General features: G+C 41.5%; 2 protein-coding genes and 1 long non-coding RNA gene across 3 annotated transcripts; 2 read left to right on the top strand and 1 right to left on the bottom strand.

Annotated features, from left to right (window-relative positions):
- Positions 1–27: 27 nt before the first annotated feature.
- On the top strand, positions 28–7,912 carry LOC104912585 (period circadian protein homolog 2; the record flags this gene model as incomplete). Its single annotated transcript, XM_010716467.3, is given in 5 exon segments — positions 28–878; positions 2,780–2,966; positions 3,483–3,675; positions 4,317–4,467; positions 5,486–7,912. Coding segments are annotated over 5 exon segments (1,532 nt in total), but the record flags the coding sequence as incomplete, so codon positions are not given.
- A 523-nt stretch (positions 7,913–8,435) lies between these two features.
- On the top strand, positions 8,436–17,777 carry LOC109369466. The gene is made up of 3 exons (XR_004160951.1): positions 8,436–9,624; positions 11,851–11,959; positions 17,162–17,777. It is a non-coding gene; the product is annotated as an uncharacterized LOC109369466 (long non-coding RNA).
- Positions 17,778–19,753: 1,976 nt separating this feature from the next.
- HES6 (hes family bHLH transcription factor 6) lies at positions 19,754–20,811 on the bottom strand (the record flags this gene model as incomplete). The annotated part of the gene is made up of 1 exon (XM_010716683.2): positions 19,754–20,811. A coding segment is annotated over one exon (414 nt), but the record flags the coding sequence as incomplete, so codon positions are not given.
- Positions 20,812–20,815: the final 4 nt, after the last annotated feature.

Genomic DNA, 20,815 nt, shown 5'->3' with positions numbered 1-20,815 from the left:
TTTTGGTCATTGTTTTTGTTTTTGCAGGTGGCCGTGGACAACGAAATGGAACTTCTGGAATGGATCAGCCTTGGAAGAAAAGTGGGAAAAATAGGAAATCAAAACGCATTAAACCACAGGAGTCTTCGGACAGTACAGCTTCTGGAACTAAATTCCCCCATCGCTTTCCTCTTCAGGGTTTAAATACTACTGCTTGGTCACCATCAGACACTTCACAAGCAAGCTATTCAGCGATGTCTTTTCCAACTGTTATGCCTGCATATCCACTTCCTGTTTTTCCAGCAGCAGCAGGGACAGTGCCACCAGCTCCTGAGACTTCAGTCTCTGGTTTTAATCAGCTGCCAGACTCGGGAAATACTTGCCCTGTGCAACCGTCCCAGTTTTCTGCCCCCCTTATGACACCTGTTGTAGCTCTTGTGCTCCCCAACTATGTCTACCCAGAAATGAACAATAGCTTACCTCAAACGCTTTATCACAGCCAAGCCAATTTTCCTACCCATCCTGCTTTCTCTTCTCAGACAGTATTTCCAGCGCAGCCTCCATTCACTACACCTACCCCTTTCCCACAACAGGCGTTTTTTCCAACGCAACCATTCCATTATAATCCACCGACAGAAATTGAAAAGGTTCCTGTTACAGAGACACGAAACGAGCCATCCCGTTCCTGCACTCCACAGTCAGTGGGTCCTCAAGACCAGGCTTCACCGCCTTTATTTCAATCAAGGTGTAGTTCTCCTCTGAATCTTCTACAGTTAGAAGAAAACACAAAAACTGTGGAAAGCGGAGCCCCTGCAGGTTTGCATGGAGCTCTAAATGAGGAAGGAGCCATAGGCAAAATCATGACAACTGATGATGGTAGTGGAAAGGGATCCCTACCAGTAAGTATGTTGATGTTCTTTTTGTGCATGTGTGTTTTCCTTTTAGAATCTTGGCACTCTAAGAATATGTAAGGTTGTTAAAATGTAGAGATACCCACAGTGGATCTTCTACCTTCTTCTGTTTTCTTGTCTCTGTTTTATCATCTTCAAAACTCACTTGTGGACCTTATGTTTTAATAAGTGGTCTATAGTCTCTAGAGATGGAGTCGCTATTGCAGTTAGTAAACTCAGATTGTGGTAGACTGAATAAATGTGAAATCTAATTGTTTGAATAATGTTAACTTTTAAAGTTTAAGACAGTCTTCTTGTTCTCCTGAAGTTACCCCAGGAAACTTGAAAACAAATCCAAAATCAGTTTTGCTCTGCTTCTTCTAATGTGAGTGCTAATGTATTCGTTGAGAAGCACTGAAATAGATTTCACATTACTGGTTCACTTTTTTTAATGTTTAGCAAGAAGTTTTTGGGTAGTGCATTTCTGAGAAGAGAGTGAGGGGGAAGCAGTCTGTAACTGAGGTCTCGAAAGAAGCTAATATAAAGAAAATCATCTCTTTGTTTACAAACAAGTAGTCAAAATAAACTATGAGATATTGCTTGCAGACATTAACTATTTTGTTTTCTTAGTGCACTGTCCCCTAAAGCTGTACAGAGCTGTTTGATAACTTCAGCTTCTTTTCCTGGCTTGTTTAAATTTGATGGATCAATTAAACTATAAACAAACCTCAGATGGACTGCTGTGTCTGTAAAGATTTCTATGATGATGATATAGACTGATATATTACTGTTGTCTACAGATTCTGCACAGTGTCTTTCTGAGTGCTAAGTCACTGATGGGATGCAACCTAAGCCTTCTAGAATGTCTTCCTACCTCTGGCTTTTCTTCTAATGTGGGTTATAACTGTTCACTGCATCTGACAGTGTACAGAGTACAATTTGAGTTCAGTGCTGTTTAAAGGAAAGCAGGCATTGGAAGGTGTGGCTCTTACTGGCATGCCTGAGATCTGACCTGCTCCAAGTAATCAGCCATAGAGCATAATTAGTGCTGATGCTAACAGCTGATTAGATTACTGTTGCATAGTTTGTCATAAGTATGTACCAACATGAGAAATTGTGGAGGAGGAAGGACAAATGTACAAACATGCTTGTTCCTTGCTCTGAGGAACTTAGTTGCTTAGTTTCTAGATTATTAATTTTACCTAATAATCTTGATACTGATTCTTAATGGGGATGAACAGAGGGGGAACAGAAAGGAATATATTTATCTGTTTTTCTAGTGAAACTTCCAAACTTTATTGACATCATGCAGAAACCTTCTGTATTCTGTTATTACATGCTTGCAGCTTCATGATCTTGAGAACAAGTGTGTGTATGTATGTAGTATATAATGTGTATATATGTACATACATGAAACACTTTGGATTTGTGCAGTGGTAAAGAAGTGCATCTGTGATAGCTTGAAACTTACTGCATGCTCTGAGATGTCACTACTGGATTAAAATAAGCTTGATAACAAAAATTAATACTAACAATTTGGATGGGAAATCCTTTTGAATTTCTTCAAAAGGCTATTTCCCATTGTTCAGAAATCTGCAAAATATCACTTTCTGTAATTACATCATCATTTACTTGAACATGAAGGCAGAGCAGCCATTAGTTCAGGAAGGCACTGAGGATATATCTGAAGCTACTTCTTGTATTACAGTGTAGTTCTTTGTCAATGTTAATTTCTGAAGTTCTTTAAGCCAACTTTTAATGAGGGTTAGCAGTGCTGTAACTGTTTACATTGACAAACAAAAAGCAGTGTAAGCTTAGCAGAATACCAAGTGAGGTGGATTAATACTAAATTTAAGGAACTGAAGATGAGATGACTGTAATTTTCTGTTCCTTCCTCTTCCTATCACCAGGCTGAGTCTCCAATGGATGCTCAAAATAGCGATGCGCTCTCCATGTCCAGTGTCCTGCTTGACATTTTACTTCAAGAAGATGCATGCTCAGGCACTGGCTCAGCTTCATCAGGGAGCGGCGTATCTGCAGCTGCTGAATCTCTTGGGTCTGGATCGAATGGCTGTGACATGTCAGGGAGCAGAACAGGTAACACAGGCAGTGAATACTCCTAGCATTTTAGGAGCATTGCAGTATGATGTACTACAGACATCAGGTGAATGCTGAGTGCTTCATGGAAAAATCACTCCTGTATTTAATCTTCATTCTTTTTTTTTCTTCATTGCATCACATGACAGTCCTCTCTACTATGATTTACAGTATAGAACTTCTGATTTTTTTTGTGTGCACATAGTCTATAAAACATTTCATATTCTTGCTGGGGTAATGAAGAGGGAATACCATAATCCTTGGTGTTTCAAATTTATTTTCATTTAGTTGATTATTCTATTGCAACTTAACTAGAGGTTTGGCTTTAATGATTGGGTTTTAAAAAATGTTTAAAATATTACCTAAGTGGGAAGATGAGTACCTTTTGTTTAAAAATGAAATAAAATGGTGATGATATTTTATGCTTTCAGTTCTTTTTAACTGTTTCTAACTTCAAAAATACTGAAGTGATCTATTTGACAATTTCTAACGAATCTTTAATTTTTTTTTTTAAAGGCAGTAGTGAAACTAGTCATACCAGCAAATACTTCGGGAGTATTGATTCTTCAGAAAACCATCATAAAACAAAAATGAAGGCAGAAATAGAAGAAAGTGAGCACTTCATTAAGTATGTTCTTCAGGATCCGATATGGCTTTTGATGGCAAACACAGATGACACCGTTATGATGACTTACCAGATACCCTCTAGGTAATTCCAGTACCTCAGTACTTCATAAACTGCATGCATGCTGGGGGAGTGGGGTGAACTGAATGACTGTCTCAATAGAAGACAACGTATTTAAATGTTTAGGTCAGTGTCAAGAATTGTTGCTTCCTTTCTATCTTTTTCATACTACCTGAGAAGTTCTGGAAAAGGATGACTTGGTTTTTTTAGGTCTGTTACCTGAGTTTAGGTTAACTGTGTATATTTTTTGGAAGGTAATGCATATCTCATATGTGCATCTAGTGTCTGATTCAGGTTGTCCTGCTGAAGGAGAACTCAGAACTCAGTGCAGGAGCTGCAGAGGGATGCTGAACTTCTTTGTTTCGCTGGTAGTACTGCCTTAATAGCTCTAAGCAGGCCATTCTCAGTGGGATTTGGAAGGACAATGAGCCAGCAGAGATGCATTGAAGTTTAGTTTTCTGCAAATGTAGAGTGCTGCTGAAATAATCACTCTTATATAAATATATGTATTTTATATATATTATATAAATATGTCAGATTTGTAAGCTTAACAATTTAGAACAAAAATAGTTTTAAAAAAAATGATTGTATTTGATTGTGTAACTCATGTAGGTGTCAAGTCCCAAAAGAATTGAAGCTCAATTTCTGAATACATTTCATTTTAGAGATTTGGAAACAGTTTTAAAAGAAGATAAGCTGAAATTAAAGCAAATGCAGAAACTACAACCAAAATTTACTGAAGACCAAAAAAGAGAGCTTATTGAAGTTCATCCATGGATCCAGCAAGGTGGACTGCCAAAGACTGTTGCTAATTCTGTAAGTTTAGATTAGTTTATTATTTTTTGCATGTATAACAATGCTTGTTATCAGCTGCCTGTGTTAGTTTTCCATTCCTGTTTGGAAAGCTTGGTCAGTTATACTGAGAAAAAGTTAAAATTGAACTTGCTTGCAGTGGCTTCTGGCTTGATTTAACTTACCAGAAATCTTTCCAGTAGTCAAAGTAGTAGTGAATTTAGTATAAGAAATGTCCTTGCTATTTCTAGTTTTGTTGCATCTCTTTGAAATTATGTATTAATGCAGACAGTAATTTCATTGCATAAAAATTTCGTATGACATGAAAAACACACTTGTTTTGTGCATAAAAACCTATTTCTTCCTTGAAAGTGAGTGATGAATGGGAGTACAGCTTTCCTTCTCTGTATTGAATTTTTCCTACAGGATCATATCTTGTTCAGATTGCATAAGTAGATTAATAGCTCAGGAAACAAACTGGGGGGGAAAAAAAAGAATTCTTGCAGTTTTATTGGTTATATGTGAATTTTACTTACAAATAACTGATTGCATTCCGCTTCCATAAGCTCTCCATCATTTGCAGGTTTTTTCAGATAAGCTATCAAATGCAGAGGCTCTCTTTATTCATGCAATAGAATGTAAATAAATCCTTCTCCTGTTATTAATGTAACAGCAGCATTAATGTGAGAGCATCCGACAGGTGTGAAACTACAGTTCTTCAGTCTCTTAAGTAGTGCAGCTGACATGAGCGTATTCACATATCAGTGTTAGCAATCAAATGTAGGAAAAATTTTATAGTGCTTACAAGATGTCAGAATTGTAAATGTTCTGTGATGTAACTGTTCATAGTAGAGTTGTTGAGTACCTTGTGTTGATTTACTACGTGTTATAAATTGTGTGGGAGCAGTTGGGGAATGGAATACACCTGAGTGTAGCACAAATTTACAGATTCCTTTGGAATCAGGGATCACATGCAAATGGACTGATGTTTAGAAAATGCTCTCTTTTCTTTGACTTAATGTTTTTTTGTGTTTTGTTTTAGGAATGTATTTTTTGTGAGGACAATATACAGAGCAATTTTTATACATCATATGATGAAGAAATCCATGAAATGGACCTTAATGAAATGATTGAAGACAGTGGGGAGAACAATCTGGTCTCCCTGAATCAAGTCAGTGAAGAACAAACATAGCCTTTGAGCCTGTTGCTTTTAAAGCTGCTTCAAAATTAAGTCATGATCCGTTAAGGTTTTAATCTTGTTTCCAGCAAGATGAATCCGGTTCATAATACAGATGTTTTTCTTGCTCTAAAAGAGTCATTTGTGAAAGAATCTCTTTTTAAATGGTGGCAATCTCTTCCCAGTAAGGACATTGTTGAAGATGGTATAGCTTTTATTTAATGAAAAAGACTCATATTTTGCACTTATATGCCTCAAGTTTTTCTTTGTAAACTATAAAAGCTTTCATTGATGCCTACTGAGTGGGTCAATGAGTACTGTGAGTACTGAAAATCCCCTGTAAACATATAGTTCTTCAAATCTTTGAATAATGAATAAGTTATAAATTGTTCTAGGAATCTTGCTTAGAAGCTCTTTAGCATTGCTCTTAATGTTTGAAGTGGTCCAGCATAGTGGAAGAAATAACCTTCAAGAAAATCAGTTCAAACTTGCCCTTTTCATACCAGTTGACTCATCCTCTTGGTTTCCTATAGTTTTGACTATAGGAACTTTTTGCCTAAGAGAAATGTTAAACTAATTTTCTAAGATGACCTTGGGTTAAAATACTTACATGGATACTTAAGGAAGCGTAGGTGAGTGCTGACAACTCTGTAGCCTTTGGTTTCAATGGACACTGCAATTCTATGAACTGCTTGTTATCTTGAAGCATGATTTCTGAGAATTTATACACAGAAAATCTCTGCTAAAAATTTAAAAACACACAGGATGACCGTGTATGATCCAGTGACTGAGACAAAACGTGGCGTAACCTTAACCTTTATTTTTGGTCTGTTCTGTTAAGATGTTGGCCGTCCGTTTTTCTGTTTGGCTAAACAGACATAAAGCTTGCATGTGGCAAGAGAGGATTAGACATTTCTCATAATTGGAAGATATTTCTTATAAAAAGAGATTTTGAGAATACCATTGACTTTCACAGATTACGTAATCTAACACTTGGTGTGGCTGGAGTCCTTTCTTGTCAAGGATTTAATTTTAATGCCTCAGCGATTGTATCAACTTGAATAATGTGTACTTTGTCCTTGTGTTGTTTGTACATGTTGGATGTGGGAAGAGAACTAAAGAGAGTAACTATCAGTATTGATTAGTTAGAAGAAATCTAGTTGCAGCATTGCTAGATGTCAGCTGTAGGTCTTGGGGGTTAAAAACGTGGAGAAACTCAATTAACTTTGCTATGTTTGTCTTAAAATATTTTCATGAAAGATTTTTCTTTTTTAATATTAAGGTAACATTTCTATTCACTGAAATTTGAAGTTAATTATATAAAAATGTTTCTCTTTGCATACAAAGAGGACATGAAGGCAGATCTGGCACCATAAAAACGTGCTGAAGCAACTGGTATTTGCTTAGTGGAAGAAATGTGTGAATTAATTATTAATTGGACATTGTCATAAGGAAATTTGCAATGGAGACAGGTTCTTCAGTTGGAACATGTGAAATTACAAAAAAAGTAGAATCACTGCTTCAAAAGCAAGTATCTTAAACATAGTATGAAACACTCATCAGTATGATCTGATTCCTGTCTTTAACAGTTCTGCAAGATCAAACTTCAGTAGATGTATATAAACTGAATGAGAAACATTAAAATGTTGGTGTTCAAGTCCAATATGTTAAATGTTTCAATCATAAACAGAACAGTGCAGCTATACCAGCATATTACATATTCCTTTTTTGTGTTTTATTACATGTAAACACAAGTAGTTTTAATTGGACCAGGGTTTGGGAAAAATAAAAGCTTTATATATAAAGGAGTGCATCATTATTAAACATTATTTTCAGGGACTTCTCAACCACTTTGTGAACTTCTTTGCTTTAGCATGTTTTTTTTTTTTCTGTTGTGTTTTCTTTTTTTTTTGTTCTCATTTCTTTTTTTTCAATGACCATCTTGTAAGCATAACTTAGTGAAAGGAAGAGAAAAGTATATTTAGAGCATTTTGTGGATGTGCTTAATTACGGTCTTATTCTTGCATCCTTAAAGTGTTTGCATTTACAGGGTGGTATTAAATATTTTCCTGTAACTTTAAATCTACATGCCTCCATTTATAGATAAGATTCTGAAGCTGTAATTTTTCCAAGCTGTTGTAAGATGATTTATTTGTGATGACACTTTGTCAACATGTCAACAATGTTTTCTGTACACTGTGCAATATATTTTGGTTTTGCCACTTGTGACTAATTTTTATGACTTTGCTTTTTAGAAAACTGGTAAATAAAACAGATATATTTTTAGTTGTCTTTCTGTTTCTTGAGCCTTCTACTCCATGTAAGAAGCAAAAAATACACATATTGCAGCTCGGTTCTGAGCTGTTACCCCAAACAAGAACTTGCAAGCTGTGTTAGTTGCCACAAGTTAGTTGTGGCTTATTATGCTGAGTTGCTGCCAGTTTGTCCGACTTGAAAGCTTAGTGATGAAATGTAAGGCAGAATCTTTAGACTGACCAGCTGTTCTGAGTGTGCAAACTAATACCTGGAAGAGGGTATGTGGCTGAGTTCTGTGTGGTGTTTGAAAGCAGCAGCAGATGTGCTGTCCTTTTTACTTTGTTTAATGTCATTAAATACTACTGTCCTCTGTAGCTTTAAACAGTAGCTTATGGATAGGGAGTTTTGGTTAAGCCCCATGAATGTGAATTGTATGGTGATTAGTCATTGCTGAAGTTCTTGTTCTGCACTCTGGCTGGAGGAAGTGGGGAATCTGAATATTTCTATTTTCTATGTTGCTGTGAAACTAAGTGGGTGTCAGATATTGCTTCAGCCCCACTCCTTCCTTCTAGATTAGGAAATACACAGGTTTTCAGAGCTGAATTAGGTGTACTTTTTTTCCCTGTTTTATGATACTTTATTTTTTAACAGAAAAGCTGGTGCTATTCATAGTGTGATGGTGAGGGAGCCAGGAATTTGCAAGCTATGAAATCGTGGTGTTTCTGCAAAAAACAAAAACAAAAAAACCCAAAACAGTGCACCATGCAGGTGAATTGCCTTCACTCCAAAGGTAAAACTTGTGTTGTGTACAGTGTTACCTGGATTTACTGCATCTTAAGGTACACTTGGATGATGTATTCATCAAGTTCCACTGAAGTCTTCTGAATTGACCCTAAATACACAAGTAGCTCTATGTAGTGAGGTCTGAAAACACTTCTGTCATGATAGCACCTTGGATCCTTGCTTAACAAAACGTGCAGAACATGTGTATTGGTAAAGCAGTTCACAGAACTTCAAGTCTGAGTCGTGCCCTTATGCAAGGTATGCAGCTCAGGTGAGGAGGTGTTATGTGAGTGTTTGGATGTAAGTTTTGATAACTGATATATTACGGTGTGAGAACCAAAGTGCTGCTGATGAATTATTAGGTATATTTCAAGTGTTTCTGCTTCCCAGTTGTGAATGTAAGAAGGTTACAAGCCAGATGTGACTTCAGGCATTTGCCACCTTGGCAATGTGCACTCAGATAACTGCTCTTAGCACTGCAGAGCTGCTGGGAGCAGGCTTTGTCTGACAGCTTCTCCCACCTCTGTAGCCCCTAGGCGTCACTGGTGTCCTGTGACTTAGTCTGGCACTTCTGCTGCCCCTGTTCTTTCCCTGTTCAGCTTCCTGTCTCCTGAGCTATTGAGTTTATTACATTCTTTGATGGTAAAAGGAAAGATTTGTAACTTTAATTTCAGATAAGATGCTGGGAAGGTTCTTAATGAAGTGCTGTTGGCCCAATGATAGTGATCGTGAATATAAAATATCTTCTTAGGAAAGAGAAATGAGGTACTGAAAAGCATCCTATTGTAGTCCACTGTCATGAATTTGGAGAACATTTGTTCTCCTTGTTGAGCAACAATATCCTTGATTATTGTTTTCTTTTCTTCCTAGAGAAGATGGAAAGAAACTAGTGTATTGATAAGCCTCTGGCTCAAAGAACTTCTGACAAAGTGACAAACTGGCAAACTAGGAGGAAAGTAACTTCTGTAAGTGTAGTTTCCAGATATTCCAGTATTTCCTAAACCCTCACGAGTAAGTAGCTTGACAAAGGTTTGATCTGGTGAACAAGATAGTGAACAGTTCACCAGCTCCTTTTTCTTAGTGGTAATGAAAGAGGACAGTGTTTTCAGGGGTGGTATGGAAGGTTTATAACAACCTCGTCAGTTTGCTGTACTGGTATGACTCAAGAAAAAGGCTTATGCCCTAATCACATGGCAACAATGAAGGATTCCATTATAACATAAAGAATAAAGGAATTTTTCTTCCCTTGGCTTTAGTTGTGCATAAATGAGAAGATGATTACCAAACTGCTTTGAATGGAAGTTCTTAAAGCTTTGGGTGTAGACAGGCCGCATATTAAAACTGCTGTGGAATCACCTTGTCAGCAGTGAAATTAACTGAAATCAGTACAGAGACCCGATTATGAAAATGCTTGTGTACAACTGTATGAGTCCTAGTGCTCCACTTAGAATCTTTTCCCTGATGTATGTACTTTGCTGTTAGAAGTTGATGCCTGAATCTTACACTTAAAGAACGGAATTTCCAGGAATTTGTGGCATAGGTTTTCAGGGAAAATCTGTTGGAGTGGTGAAAGAAGCTGTTTGATGATTTCTTGGCTAACAGAATAACAAAATGAAGATATCTGTATCCAAGTCTGTATAAAATGTTTACAGTTTTCAGTTTCACAGCTGAATGATATCAACTGAACCAGACTACATAACTGTAAATATTTTTACAGAGTTCGCTTATGGGTAGAATTAGTTTGAAGTGATACAGGACTGTCTCTGTCTCCTAATTTAGTGTCCATAGGCTAATGAATTTTATGGTGTTAACTTCTACTCATTGGGCTGATAACAATGGCTTTACAGGTGGAGTCTGAATGTATTTGGCAGAGGGTCCAAATGCTCAGGAAGTCATTGAACAATAGCTCTACCCATAGTGCCTTTCAAGAGGACAAATTAGAGTAATAGAGGGAAAGGTCAGGATATCTTGGCCAGCATAACGTAAATCATCAATGTATCTGAGAGGGCTGCAGTAAGTTAGGTCCAAGAAGCACAGCACTACATCCTAATGTGATTAAGATGCTTATAAGTGGAGATGGAATTTATCACTAGCTGCCTTACATAGTCTAACTTGTTTGTTTGAGTATTGCTGAAGAGAACTTACAGCTTTCAGATACAAAATTTGGTTTTGGATTGAGAGTAGCATGTTGGAGAGAGACGTATTATTTGTTCTTCATGAAATGGATGCCAGTACCCTTCTCCAAGCCTAATAGATTTTATCAATGCACAATAGTACTTAATTGGAGTTGATTGCCAAGACTTGCTATGAGTAAACTGCTATATTAAATGTATCTGGAACTTTCCAAGCATTGTGTGTTGCCGTACTTCTAACACTCCTAGATAAGATGAGGATGGAATTGTGACATGTGGGCTATATATAGAACCTGACAGTTTGTTGCTCTGGAAACATTTGGGTTGTTGCACTGTGGTTTGTGACTTTATTGAAAGAATTGAAGGAAGAAGATAATGACAGAGGTCCAAAGGGCACTGCTTCTTCTTTGAAATCACTAAACACTGCCTTTTTAAAAATAGTTTTATCAGCAGCTAAACACTGCTTATCTTCCTTTGGGAGAGATGGAGCACTTGTCAGAGAGAATTTGAGAGAGGTGAAGATGAATGTCTGTGAGGTCATGTGGATACTTGGACCTTAAAGAACAGTTGAGTAGAGTCAGAGTACTGAAATTCAGACAGAAAAGGCAGGCATAGGGTTAAATCTGTGCCTCCGTGGACTATGGCCATAAAAAACAAACAAACAAACAAACAAAAACTGTCAAAGCAAGGAAGGTTGAAATTGTCCCATGTCTGGGTCTGGGCATAAAGAGGGGCTGTGGGGGTGGGGAAAAGAAGGCTGGAGACAGAAGTTGAGGTTTAGAGCCCATGGCAAAAGTAGCACCAAACCTCAGGAAGGATTGTGTTCTCTTGGTTTCTCTGCTAGACTAAATTACCAAGTGCCAGAGTGCAGGTACAGGAGTAATGCTTAGAAACTAAGTCAACCAAAGTCATGCCTCCAGATACTTCAGATTTTGGTGGTTTTGAATACCAAACCTAAATAAGTAACATTTGATAGATAGTTACTTAATACTAATGTTTGTTAAAAACAAGAACAGTAAGCACAAATTGCATGTAAAAAAAGGCACTCTTTTGTTTCAGGAGAGGAACAGGAAATAGAAGCACTTCCGTTCTGGACACTGCGTGTTTATTTCTTGCTGCCCAGATGCCATGGTTACAAGAACTACAGAAAACAAACCGGTGGTACCAGGTAGGTTCCCCTGCTGTGTTCCAGCAGTGTTGATTCCTCTGCAACTTGTGCCATGCCAGCAGGAATCTGAGGAAGGCTGACCATTGATGTGTTTCAGCAGTTGAAGGAATGGTGAAATCTTCTGGTTTGGACCAGATAACAGTCTTCCCCATTTACACGTCATAGGGTTCTGCTCCATTTCCAGAGGAAATGTACTGTGAGTGGCACTCCTTTTGTTTTTCATACAAAAGAAATAAAAGTGAAGACAAGAAGCTGATAGTTTCCTTGTGAACTAAAGCTTTTCCAGAAATGGTGACATGAACTGAGATCCTTTATTTTTTGCTTGGCCAATACTGCTGTTCTCCTGCAGCAACGGTCTATTCCTTGCTGATGATTCAGTGTGATGACTCTGTGTATACTGTGCTGTGAAGGCAACTTAGAGGAGGGTTGTCAGGCCAAAGAGCCCACCTGTTTCTGTATAGAAAATTTACAGGTTCTTGGTGTGGCATCTAATTTATTCAAGGGCAAAGGTAATACTTGAGAATCCTCTCAGTACTGCTATTACTGTGGGGACCTGTTTTCCCAATGTAGGCAAACAACTTGCTTGGAAGCATTGCTGTTTTGGAGCAAAGGAGAGGAAGACAACAAAAGCAAGCCAACAAACTCCTTCATGCTTGAACGCATGTGGTTTTGGTTTTTATTTCTTGATCTGTTTATTTTATGCCACAGCAATTCTTTGCATATTTCATTTCCTGAATGGCCTACGTTATCTATTAATTCTATATCTATGTGTGCTGCTCAGTCAGTTGTCGTTGCCAGGCTGGCCAAGGAACTCTGAAGAGTTTGGGGCTGGATAGGACTTAATAAAATTCTTTGGATGAGCAAATAAACCAAGAAGATAGGGGAAGCAACAGATACACTTGCTCCAGTTATATTAATACTTGCTATTTGTGCAAATACTTACTACTTCACTAATACCTACATCTCTTATTTTAGTCAGATGAGACTTTGGAGCCTAAGTTTTGATGTGTGCTTGTTTGTTTTTAGCTGCATTGGCTAACTCAGTAATAAATAGCCTGCCTTGAAAGACACGTGGCCAATTCTTCATTAATGTAATTCTGAAGTTAACAGAGAAAGAAAGGAGGAGTGTCTGGTGGCAGAATCCATCCTGTGCAGTGTAGAAGCCTTTGCTTGCATTGAGTGTATTTGTTTGAATCTCGTGTATGATGAAAAGTGATGTGCATCATTTGCTATGTGAAGCAGCAGTCGCTCCTGCGAGCAGCAGCAAGACCCATGAGCTGTCTGAATGAGTCCCCTTCACTTTTTCCTTCGGGCAAATAAGAAAGCTTTTCCATCAGCTTCTTTGCAGCAATTCTCTTGTATCTGTGCTATAAATTGATTGATTCTAACAGCTGTAAATTGGTGTATAAAGCCACAAAAGACAAAGCAATCTTGTTTTCCTTTCTAGAAAACAATCTATTGTCAGTAGTGTTAGCCTGCATCTGAATGACGAGCTAGACTGTGCCTTGGAGATGTGTGTTCATGGGCCTGGTTGGCACATTCCTGTTTAATCTCTGCTCTACCCCTCAGGATAATGACCCCTGAGATAGTATTTTTCTGTCTTTGAAGCTTTGTTAGAATTATACTGAAGTGAGATGTTATTGATTGTTGTTATGACAACTGGCATATCAGTGTAACATTTTCATTGCATCTTTTGAAGTAAAAAATGAATACATAAAAAAAACAAACCTTCTATGTTAAAGCAAGCAAGAGGATATTACTGCTTGTCCTCCCTTGTAGCTGTTGGACGGACCTTCTAGCAAAAGATGGGGGGGGTAAGAATGTCTGTTTGTTTAATAAATAAAATGGTTAGAGGAACAGATTATAATTTTACAAACGAAGGAATGATGTTCTGGGGGAGGAATGTCCTCCGAAGTGAGCACAGAGCATCAGATGGTGTGGTTTTGCGCTGAATTATGGAGACTATGTCACTGGAGTTGTTTTGGCCCTGGAATGGAGCTCTGACTCTGTGATGGCTGGAATGATGCAAATCATTTTTCCTGCCTCCTGCAGCAACTGAAAGTGAAGCCTGTTCTGCTGTCACTGAGTCACCATGGCTGCTGTGCTGTGTGGCAGTCTGCATTGGTCACTACTGAACAGCCAAGTGCTGCCAGTGCCCTCCTCCAGCAGAAAAGCAGTGGTGTGGACATGCTGGTGGCTCAGCTGTCCTGGCATCCATGTAACTGTGCTGCTCTGGGCAGCTGCTGCTGTGCATTTGCACAGGGCAGATCAGGTAGGTATGATGGAGTGATTGTGCCTTTTGGGCATTATCAGCTTATTTTGGAAAACAAGAGCATTTAGGAGCTTTCCAAATCATGTCACTTCTCATTAAGCTTTCTGGGAGCTACAGAGCATCCTGTGTGCATTGTACAGGCACCCCAAAGCTCCCCAGAAGTGCGAAGCTTGCTCTTAAGTCACCATCATGTACTTCCCAGAGAAAGTGTGTCCATGTGTTCAGAAAATCCCAATTCAGTAGGAGGGTTTATGAGGGGGAAACCTGCAGCTGCAATGAGTGGCTGCTTCTCAGTGAAGATATGCTCCTGAACCTGGATTTCTGTAAGATGGTACGTACACCTTCTGCCCAACCAGGGAGAGTCAGTTACACTTCTGCTTTTTCACCAGTTAATTGCCTTCTGTGAAGGGCAGAACAGATGTGGACCAGGCTCAGAGGCATGTAGATGTAGTTTTCTACTCAGCAAGTATCTTTGGAGGGAAAGAGATTCTTGTACATTGTTTTGGAATGGCTCAAGAGCCAAAGTATAGTTTGAATTCACCCCCACTGGGGGTCAGCTGTGTGTAATGAAGACACACTTGCTTTATAAAAGCTGCTCACAAGTACCAAAAAGCATCTTGGCCAATTGCCTGGAAACCTGTCGGATTTTTCAGGCCTTAGGTGCTGCAAACCACCTCTCTGAGCTGTGGAAAAGCTTGGCAGGGCTGACGATGAGGATGCTGTCTTTTGTGGTTAATTTTTCCTCCCATTCTCTATCTCTGGGATGTCAACTGCAAAGACTTGCATGGTGACAGTACAAAATATTTTGTAGCGACCCAATGTAGCCCATGTTGGTTCTGGCAAAGTCAGTTTAAGGAGAACGAAACTGAAGTTCTGTTAGTGTGCCTCATTCACAGATGGTCCAAATGCAGAAACACAGTGAAGCTTGCTTAGAGGGCCCCCGAATCCTTCCTGAAGCACGTAGCAAAGAGGGCACGCAGGCTCCTGGTAATCTCCCTTTGCTCTCAATGGGCACGTCATTTAGAGATACTCTGAAGTGTACCTTTTTGGTGGTGATTTTAAATTAGGCTGCTCTACTTGGTACCTAAATGGTCTGAGCTTTTGCTGAGTTCAGCTCTCAGGGTGATTCCCGAGTGTCTGCAGAAGTATGCTGGAGGATGCCTCAGGTCTGCGCTTTCTGAGTTGCAGAGAAAAACTACTTGCTGTGCTTTCAGTCTATAATTTGAGTTCAGTGTAAAAACTAAAAGACTACAAACTGAAGTAGTTTTATACTTAAGAAATGTAAGAGCAGAAAGGATCATCTAATCTAGTTGTCGGTATGCTGTATTTTATACGGTATTTTCAGTTCTTAACAAAGCAATTTGTATTTACTTTGGGAAGGACAGGAGGAATAGCTTCAAGTCGTGCCAGGGGAGGTTCAGGTTGGATACTAGGAAGAATTCTGAGAAAGAGCAGCGGGGCACTGGCACAGGCTGTCCTGGAGGTGTCTAAGGAAGGAGTAGGTGTGGTACTGAGGGACATGGCTTAGTGGGCAGTACTGGTGGTGTGTGAATGGACGGACCAGATGATGTTAGATGTCTTTTTCAACCTTCACAACTATATAAACTCAGTGCCTAGCTCTCAGCATCTAAGGCTCTACTTTATTGGATTAAAAGGCCATTTGAAGCTCAGCTGGAAGGAGTGTAATATGACATACTGCATGCAGTATGACCAATCAAGTTGCCCTCAGTCATCTTGTTTAGCTAGGTTAAGTTTAAAATGTTCTGCTATAAAGTATATTTTCATGTTTGAATGTTTTTGCATCAGTTTTGATTTATTTCTTAAACTTTATCAAAATGCAGAAATGAGGTTAACACTTGCTGAAAACAGTAATTGAATGCTAAGCTTCCACAGGAAGCTAAAAATCCCATGGAAGGAGGCAGAATGGCATTTTTTTCCCTCTTCTCTCAGCAAACAGAGGAGCCCAATATGCTCAATTTGCACAACTTAGTGATGCTGTCAATTTAGGTAACCACTAGTTCAAGACATCTGTATGTGAATACATAAACACAACTGTGAACCATTTTTTTTCTCATGCAAGAAAATGAAAATATGTCCTAAGAAGTGGAGGAAGGATATAGTCTTAAGGCTAAGCCAGCTGTTTTGGCAGATTGCTTTGTTCCCTGAGTTTTGTGTGCTTCCTGCATGACCTTCTTCAAAACTTTGTGCCCAACTTTGTGAAATGGGAGGATGTTCTCCTGAGTCCCATCTATACTGGTTTGTGTTTCAGTGGTCTGAGAGAGCACAGCCTGAGCTGTTGCTGCTGGGGAGAGCTCAGCAGGGGATGTGCTGCGTGACCCAGCTGCTCTCCTCAGTGGGGAGAAGGGAGAACTGCTGGGGCAAAAGTCTGTGTGTGTTCCAAAGGCTAAACACCAGATTTGTAAAACCTGTGTGTCAGCTCCCATGTCCCCCGTGGGGAGGAAAAGCAGCTGGGGCTGGATACCTCTTTGTGTGTGCTCATGTGCCTGCTGCTGATGCTTGGAGGTGGGGCCATAGATGGGAGAGTCCCAAAACTGAGCTCTGACAGCTGGGGATGCTGGGACTGGATTGCCTGCTGGGGGTGTTATCTGTGGGCAGCTCACCATGCCATGGCGAGGCTGTGGGTGCCTGTGTTAACTAACGACCAACCCAGGACGCGTCTCGGAATACATCCCGCTTTTCCATCATTTCTTTCAGTAACATTTTACTAAGGACAGCATCTTGGGATGCTAAGAACTATAAGCTGTCTCTGTAATGGACAGGAATAAATTGCCTGCTTAGCAGAAATTTGCCTCTCGTGAATGTCTGTATGCAAGTTGGCCTCTTTTGCTAGCTGTGCTGCTGAGTGCTGGGCTACATCCTTATTTGTTTTCACTCTTAAGTGGAATAGAAACAGACACTTTATTTTGCAGGTGAAAACTTTGTGGTGTGCTGTGTGATATTTGCTGGTGGCTGACGAAGGAAGATGTCTAGATTTGGAGAGTCTGAAAGCTGGAGCTTGCACCCTGGTTGAGGGCTCCAACAAAGACCCGATGTGTGTTGCCAAGCTTTGGAGAGGGTTTGAACAGAGTCCTGCCTGCTGACCTGGTTAACAAGGAGTGCTGTTCCCCTGTGACAGGTGCGAGTGACTGACATGCAAAGAGCCCTTCTTTCAATTATTCTGCAACCGTATATCAAACGAGAGTCCCTCTGTTTGTGTGCTGCTCCTTTCTCGCTTTACAATGCAGTGCACTGTCAGATCAGATAGTCTGTTTAATAGTCTGTTGGAGTGGAAAATAAAGACAGTCCTTTCTGTAAAGAAAGATTTGAAAAGGCTTCTGGTTTTTCATCCAAGCTGCTGGAGCCCTTCCTTCCCCTCCTCCTTCCTCAGTCCCACCCCAGAACCTCACCCCTTCCTGCCTTTGTCAAGCAAGTGTCAGATTCGACACCTTTGCAGTAAGGTACAGACATGCAAATGGATAAAACCAGCAACACCTCATCAGAGGGTTAACTTTCTGTCAATCTAATTTGTGGATGTAAAAAAAAAAAAGAGCTTTATTGCCAACGTAATTCTAAAATGTTTTTGACACTTTAAAAAAAAAAAAATGAAACAACTCTAAGAGCAGTGCTTTGACCTGCCTCTTTCTTTTCAGCCAACACAGGGCTGAGAAGTGTGCAGGGGAAAGGCGTGCTGCCCTTCTGCCACAGCCCTTCCTACTCCTCCTGGCCTTTGGAAGGCAGCTGATCCTGTACCTGGTCTGAAGGCCATTGCCAGCACGTGTGGAGCTCCTTCTGCAGCAGTGGGGTTTGCAGGATGGGCGCAGCCTTTGCTTCTGCCATGGCTCACATGCAGGAAGCACTGGGTGACCACTCAACGTTGTCCCCAGATGTGGGAAGAGCAACCACATTCGCAGCAGTTTGTAGGAGAATCAGAGAGAGAGCAGGTGAGGGGATAAGGCCGGCTGCAGCTCCACTTCTTTAGGGCCAGTGCAAAGTTCTCTCCTATGGCTGCAGCGCTGCTTAGCAGTGATGACTGCAGCTTGCCCTGCTGATTTGCTGCTGAATCAAAACTGGCAGTTTATGTTGACTCTCTACTGTGTTTCTGTCACCAAAGCGTCAGGATTTGCACATGCTCTCACAGCAGTGTTACAGAAGAGCCCTAACCCAGCTCTTTTCATCTCATGGAAATGAAGCTGAGCCAAGTGCCTCTGGTATTCCTGCAACAGCTGCAGCCGGCCCTGAAGCAGCTTTGGATGTCAAACCTTAACCCAGAGAGCCCAGGGCAGGGCTGCAGCACAGTTCTGCTGTGCAGCTGGGCTTGCTGCTGTCAGCTGTAGGACGGGCTACGTACGGCCCTGGTGCCATGCTCCTTCATGGGCTGCCCAGCTCCATAGGGCTCCTGGCTGTATCCACCCCTTGGGAGCTGTAGCTCTCTCCTTTTTTGGGAGCACTGGATAGAAAGGCAGTTTCTGGGTGGCAGGCGAAGCTCTGTTATAGCATAGCAGGATCACGGTGCAATGCATAGCATGTTCTGAGGAGATGTTATCTTGGCTAGGTGAGCAGAAGCTAAGGCATCAGGCACTGTAATAGCTGTTTAAAAAAAGTGACCTTGCTCTGGGTCTAGAGTGAGGCAGGCTCAGTCCAAGAGGTCATCTCGTGCGTAGGCTGTTACAATAGTGCTAGTGTCCCAGGTTCTCCCCTCATTTACACTTCAAATGCTGGCCTCCCTCCCTAAAGCAGAGGTCATTACAGCAGCTCTCACTGCCTCCTGGGGAGCTGGTTCTTGCCCTTCTCTCCAGTTCAAAGGGAAATGAGTTATTCTGCTTTTGTGCTAAATCTGATGGTAATCTTGAATAAGAACCTGCCCCCCCAGGTAACATTAAATAAGGAGCAGTCTAGGGGTACTTGTTTTCCATTTTTACTGTTCCATAGGGTTGTTAACAAAGGGAAGTTACAGGTCTCATCCCCTGGTGGTTAGGTTGCTTCCTTTCTCTCTTGTTCTATGTTTGGGAACTTCCATGTATTAAGAAACTTAACAATTGTTTTTGTTTCTCGCCTTAGAGTGCCAGCTCTTTGGAAGGTGGTATTGCAGAACAAATAACCTGGCATTTCCCAGCAGGGACATGAGAGGGATCAGACCTCACGTAGAGCAGTGCTGAAGTCTATTCCCTTAAAACTATTTTTTTCTCTCTTCAGAAATACTTTCCCCATCCTCTAACCAACCTTGCATTTGAAAGCAAAACCAATCATCAGTGCTGCGCTGCCCCAGCAGAGGATGTGTCTAATGTCTCAGGACTGCAGCTGCACCACCACCACTGTGAGAAGGGAGCAAGTAATGGGGAGCGAGGCAGCTGGGCAGGCTGTGGCAAGGGTCATTGTGTGCTACTCAGTGCAGTAATGTTAAGAGACACTTTAACTCCAATACTTGAGCTAACACTGCTTAGTATGATTAATTAGCAGCACTGTTCCCCAGACACAGAAATACTTTCGTTTGTGGTTAAGCAGCAGCACAATGCAACAATCCATGAAATCACCGCGAGTTCAAGTTTTTTTATTAAAGATTAAAAATAAAAAAAACACACTTGATTTGATACCCTAATATACATAAAGTCACAATGAACTCAAATGTGCTAAAAGCAAAATGTGAATCAAGATGCTCATTTCTACAGGCACCCCGCCATCAGTCCTGGATGTCTGCAGAGCTCCAGCAGGTCCTGCTGCTCTTCCTTCCCTGAAGGCAAGAGCTAGGCTGCTGCTCTGCACAGCTGCTCCGTGAGCCCCTTTCAGGGGTCTGTGCTGTCATCAGAACACAAACGCCGTGTGCAGATGGAGCCTCTCGTGCAGTTACCCGTCAGGATCTAAACCGCACGAAGGCTTTTTCTTAAGAGAACAAGGTAGTGAGTGTTATCAGGGCCACTTATAGGGGCCAAGAGGATGAGGCAGGGTTAAGAGACCACGGCTGCGCATCCAAAGAGCTTTGCTACTAAAAAAACTCCCTCCTCCCCCATCCCGTCCCCCCACTCTCATACAAACGACCCCCAGCTACAAACTGCCACACACGCACCGTCTGCGCGCTGCAACGGCTCTCGTTCAGCCACGAGCCCGTCGGGGGTGACAGGAGGGCCGCGTTCCAATCCCGAGGCGCTGCACCGCCCCGCCGCTCGCAGCGTTACCACGGCCTCCACATGGACTTGGGCGAGGGCACGCCGCGGGTCTGCGCCGCCTCCAGTCCGTGGGCGGGGGTCTGTCCCGGCTCGGCCTCCGCCTCGTCCGAGTCGGAGCACGTCTCTTCGCCGGACGACGGCGAGGGCAGCACCAGGCCCAGGGCCGCCTCGGCCAGCGGGAGTGCGGCCTCGCTGCCCGGCCAAGGCTCGGCCAGAACGTCCGCCATCAAGTCCCGCAGGCCGCCCTCGTTGAGCGGCATGGACTCCAGCAGGTGGTTCAGCAGCTCGGCCGCCGTGGTGGCGTCGATGCCGGGGCAGCCGGAGACGAAGGTGTGCACCTCGTGCATGCACTGGATGTAGCCGGCGGCGAAGCGCTCGCTGGCTTCGCGGTGCAGCCGCCCGCCCTCTGCGGTCCGGGAGAGG

This window comes from Meleagris gallopavo, chromosome 11, assembly GCF_000146605.3.
Source record: "Meleagris gallopavo isolate NT-WF06-2002-E0010 breed Aviagen turkey brand Nicholas breeding stock chromosome 11, Turkey_5.1, whole genome shotgun sequence".
Lineage (NCBI taxonomy): Eukaryota > Metazoa > Chordata > Aves > Galliformes > Phasianidae > Meleagris > Meleagris gallopavo.
Note: the sequence above shows the minus strand (reverse complement) of the source record. Positions and strands in the feature narration are given on the sequence as shown.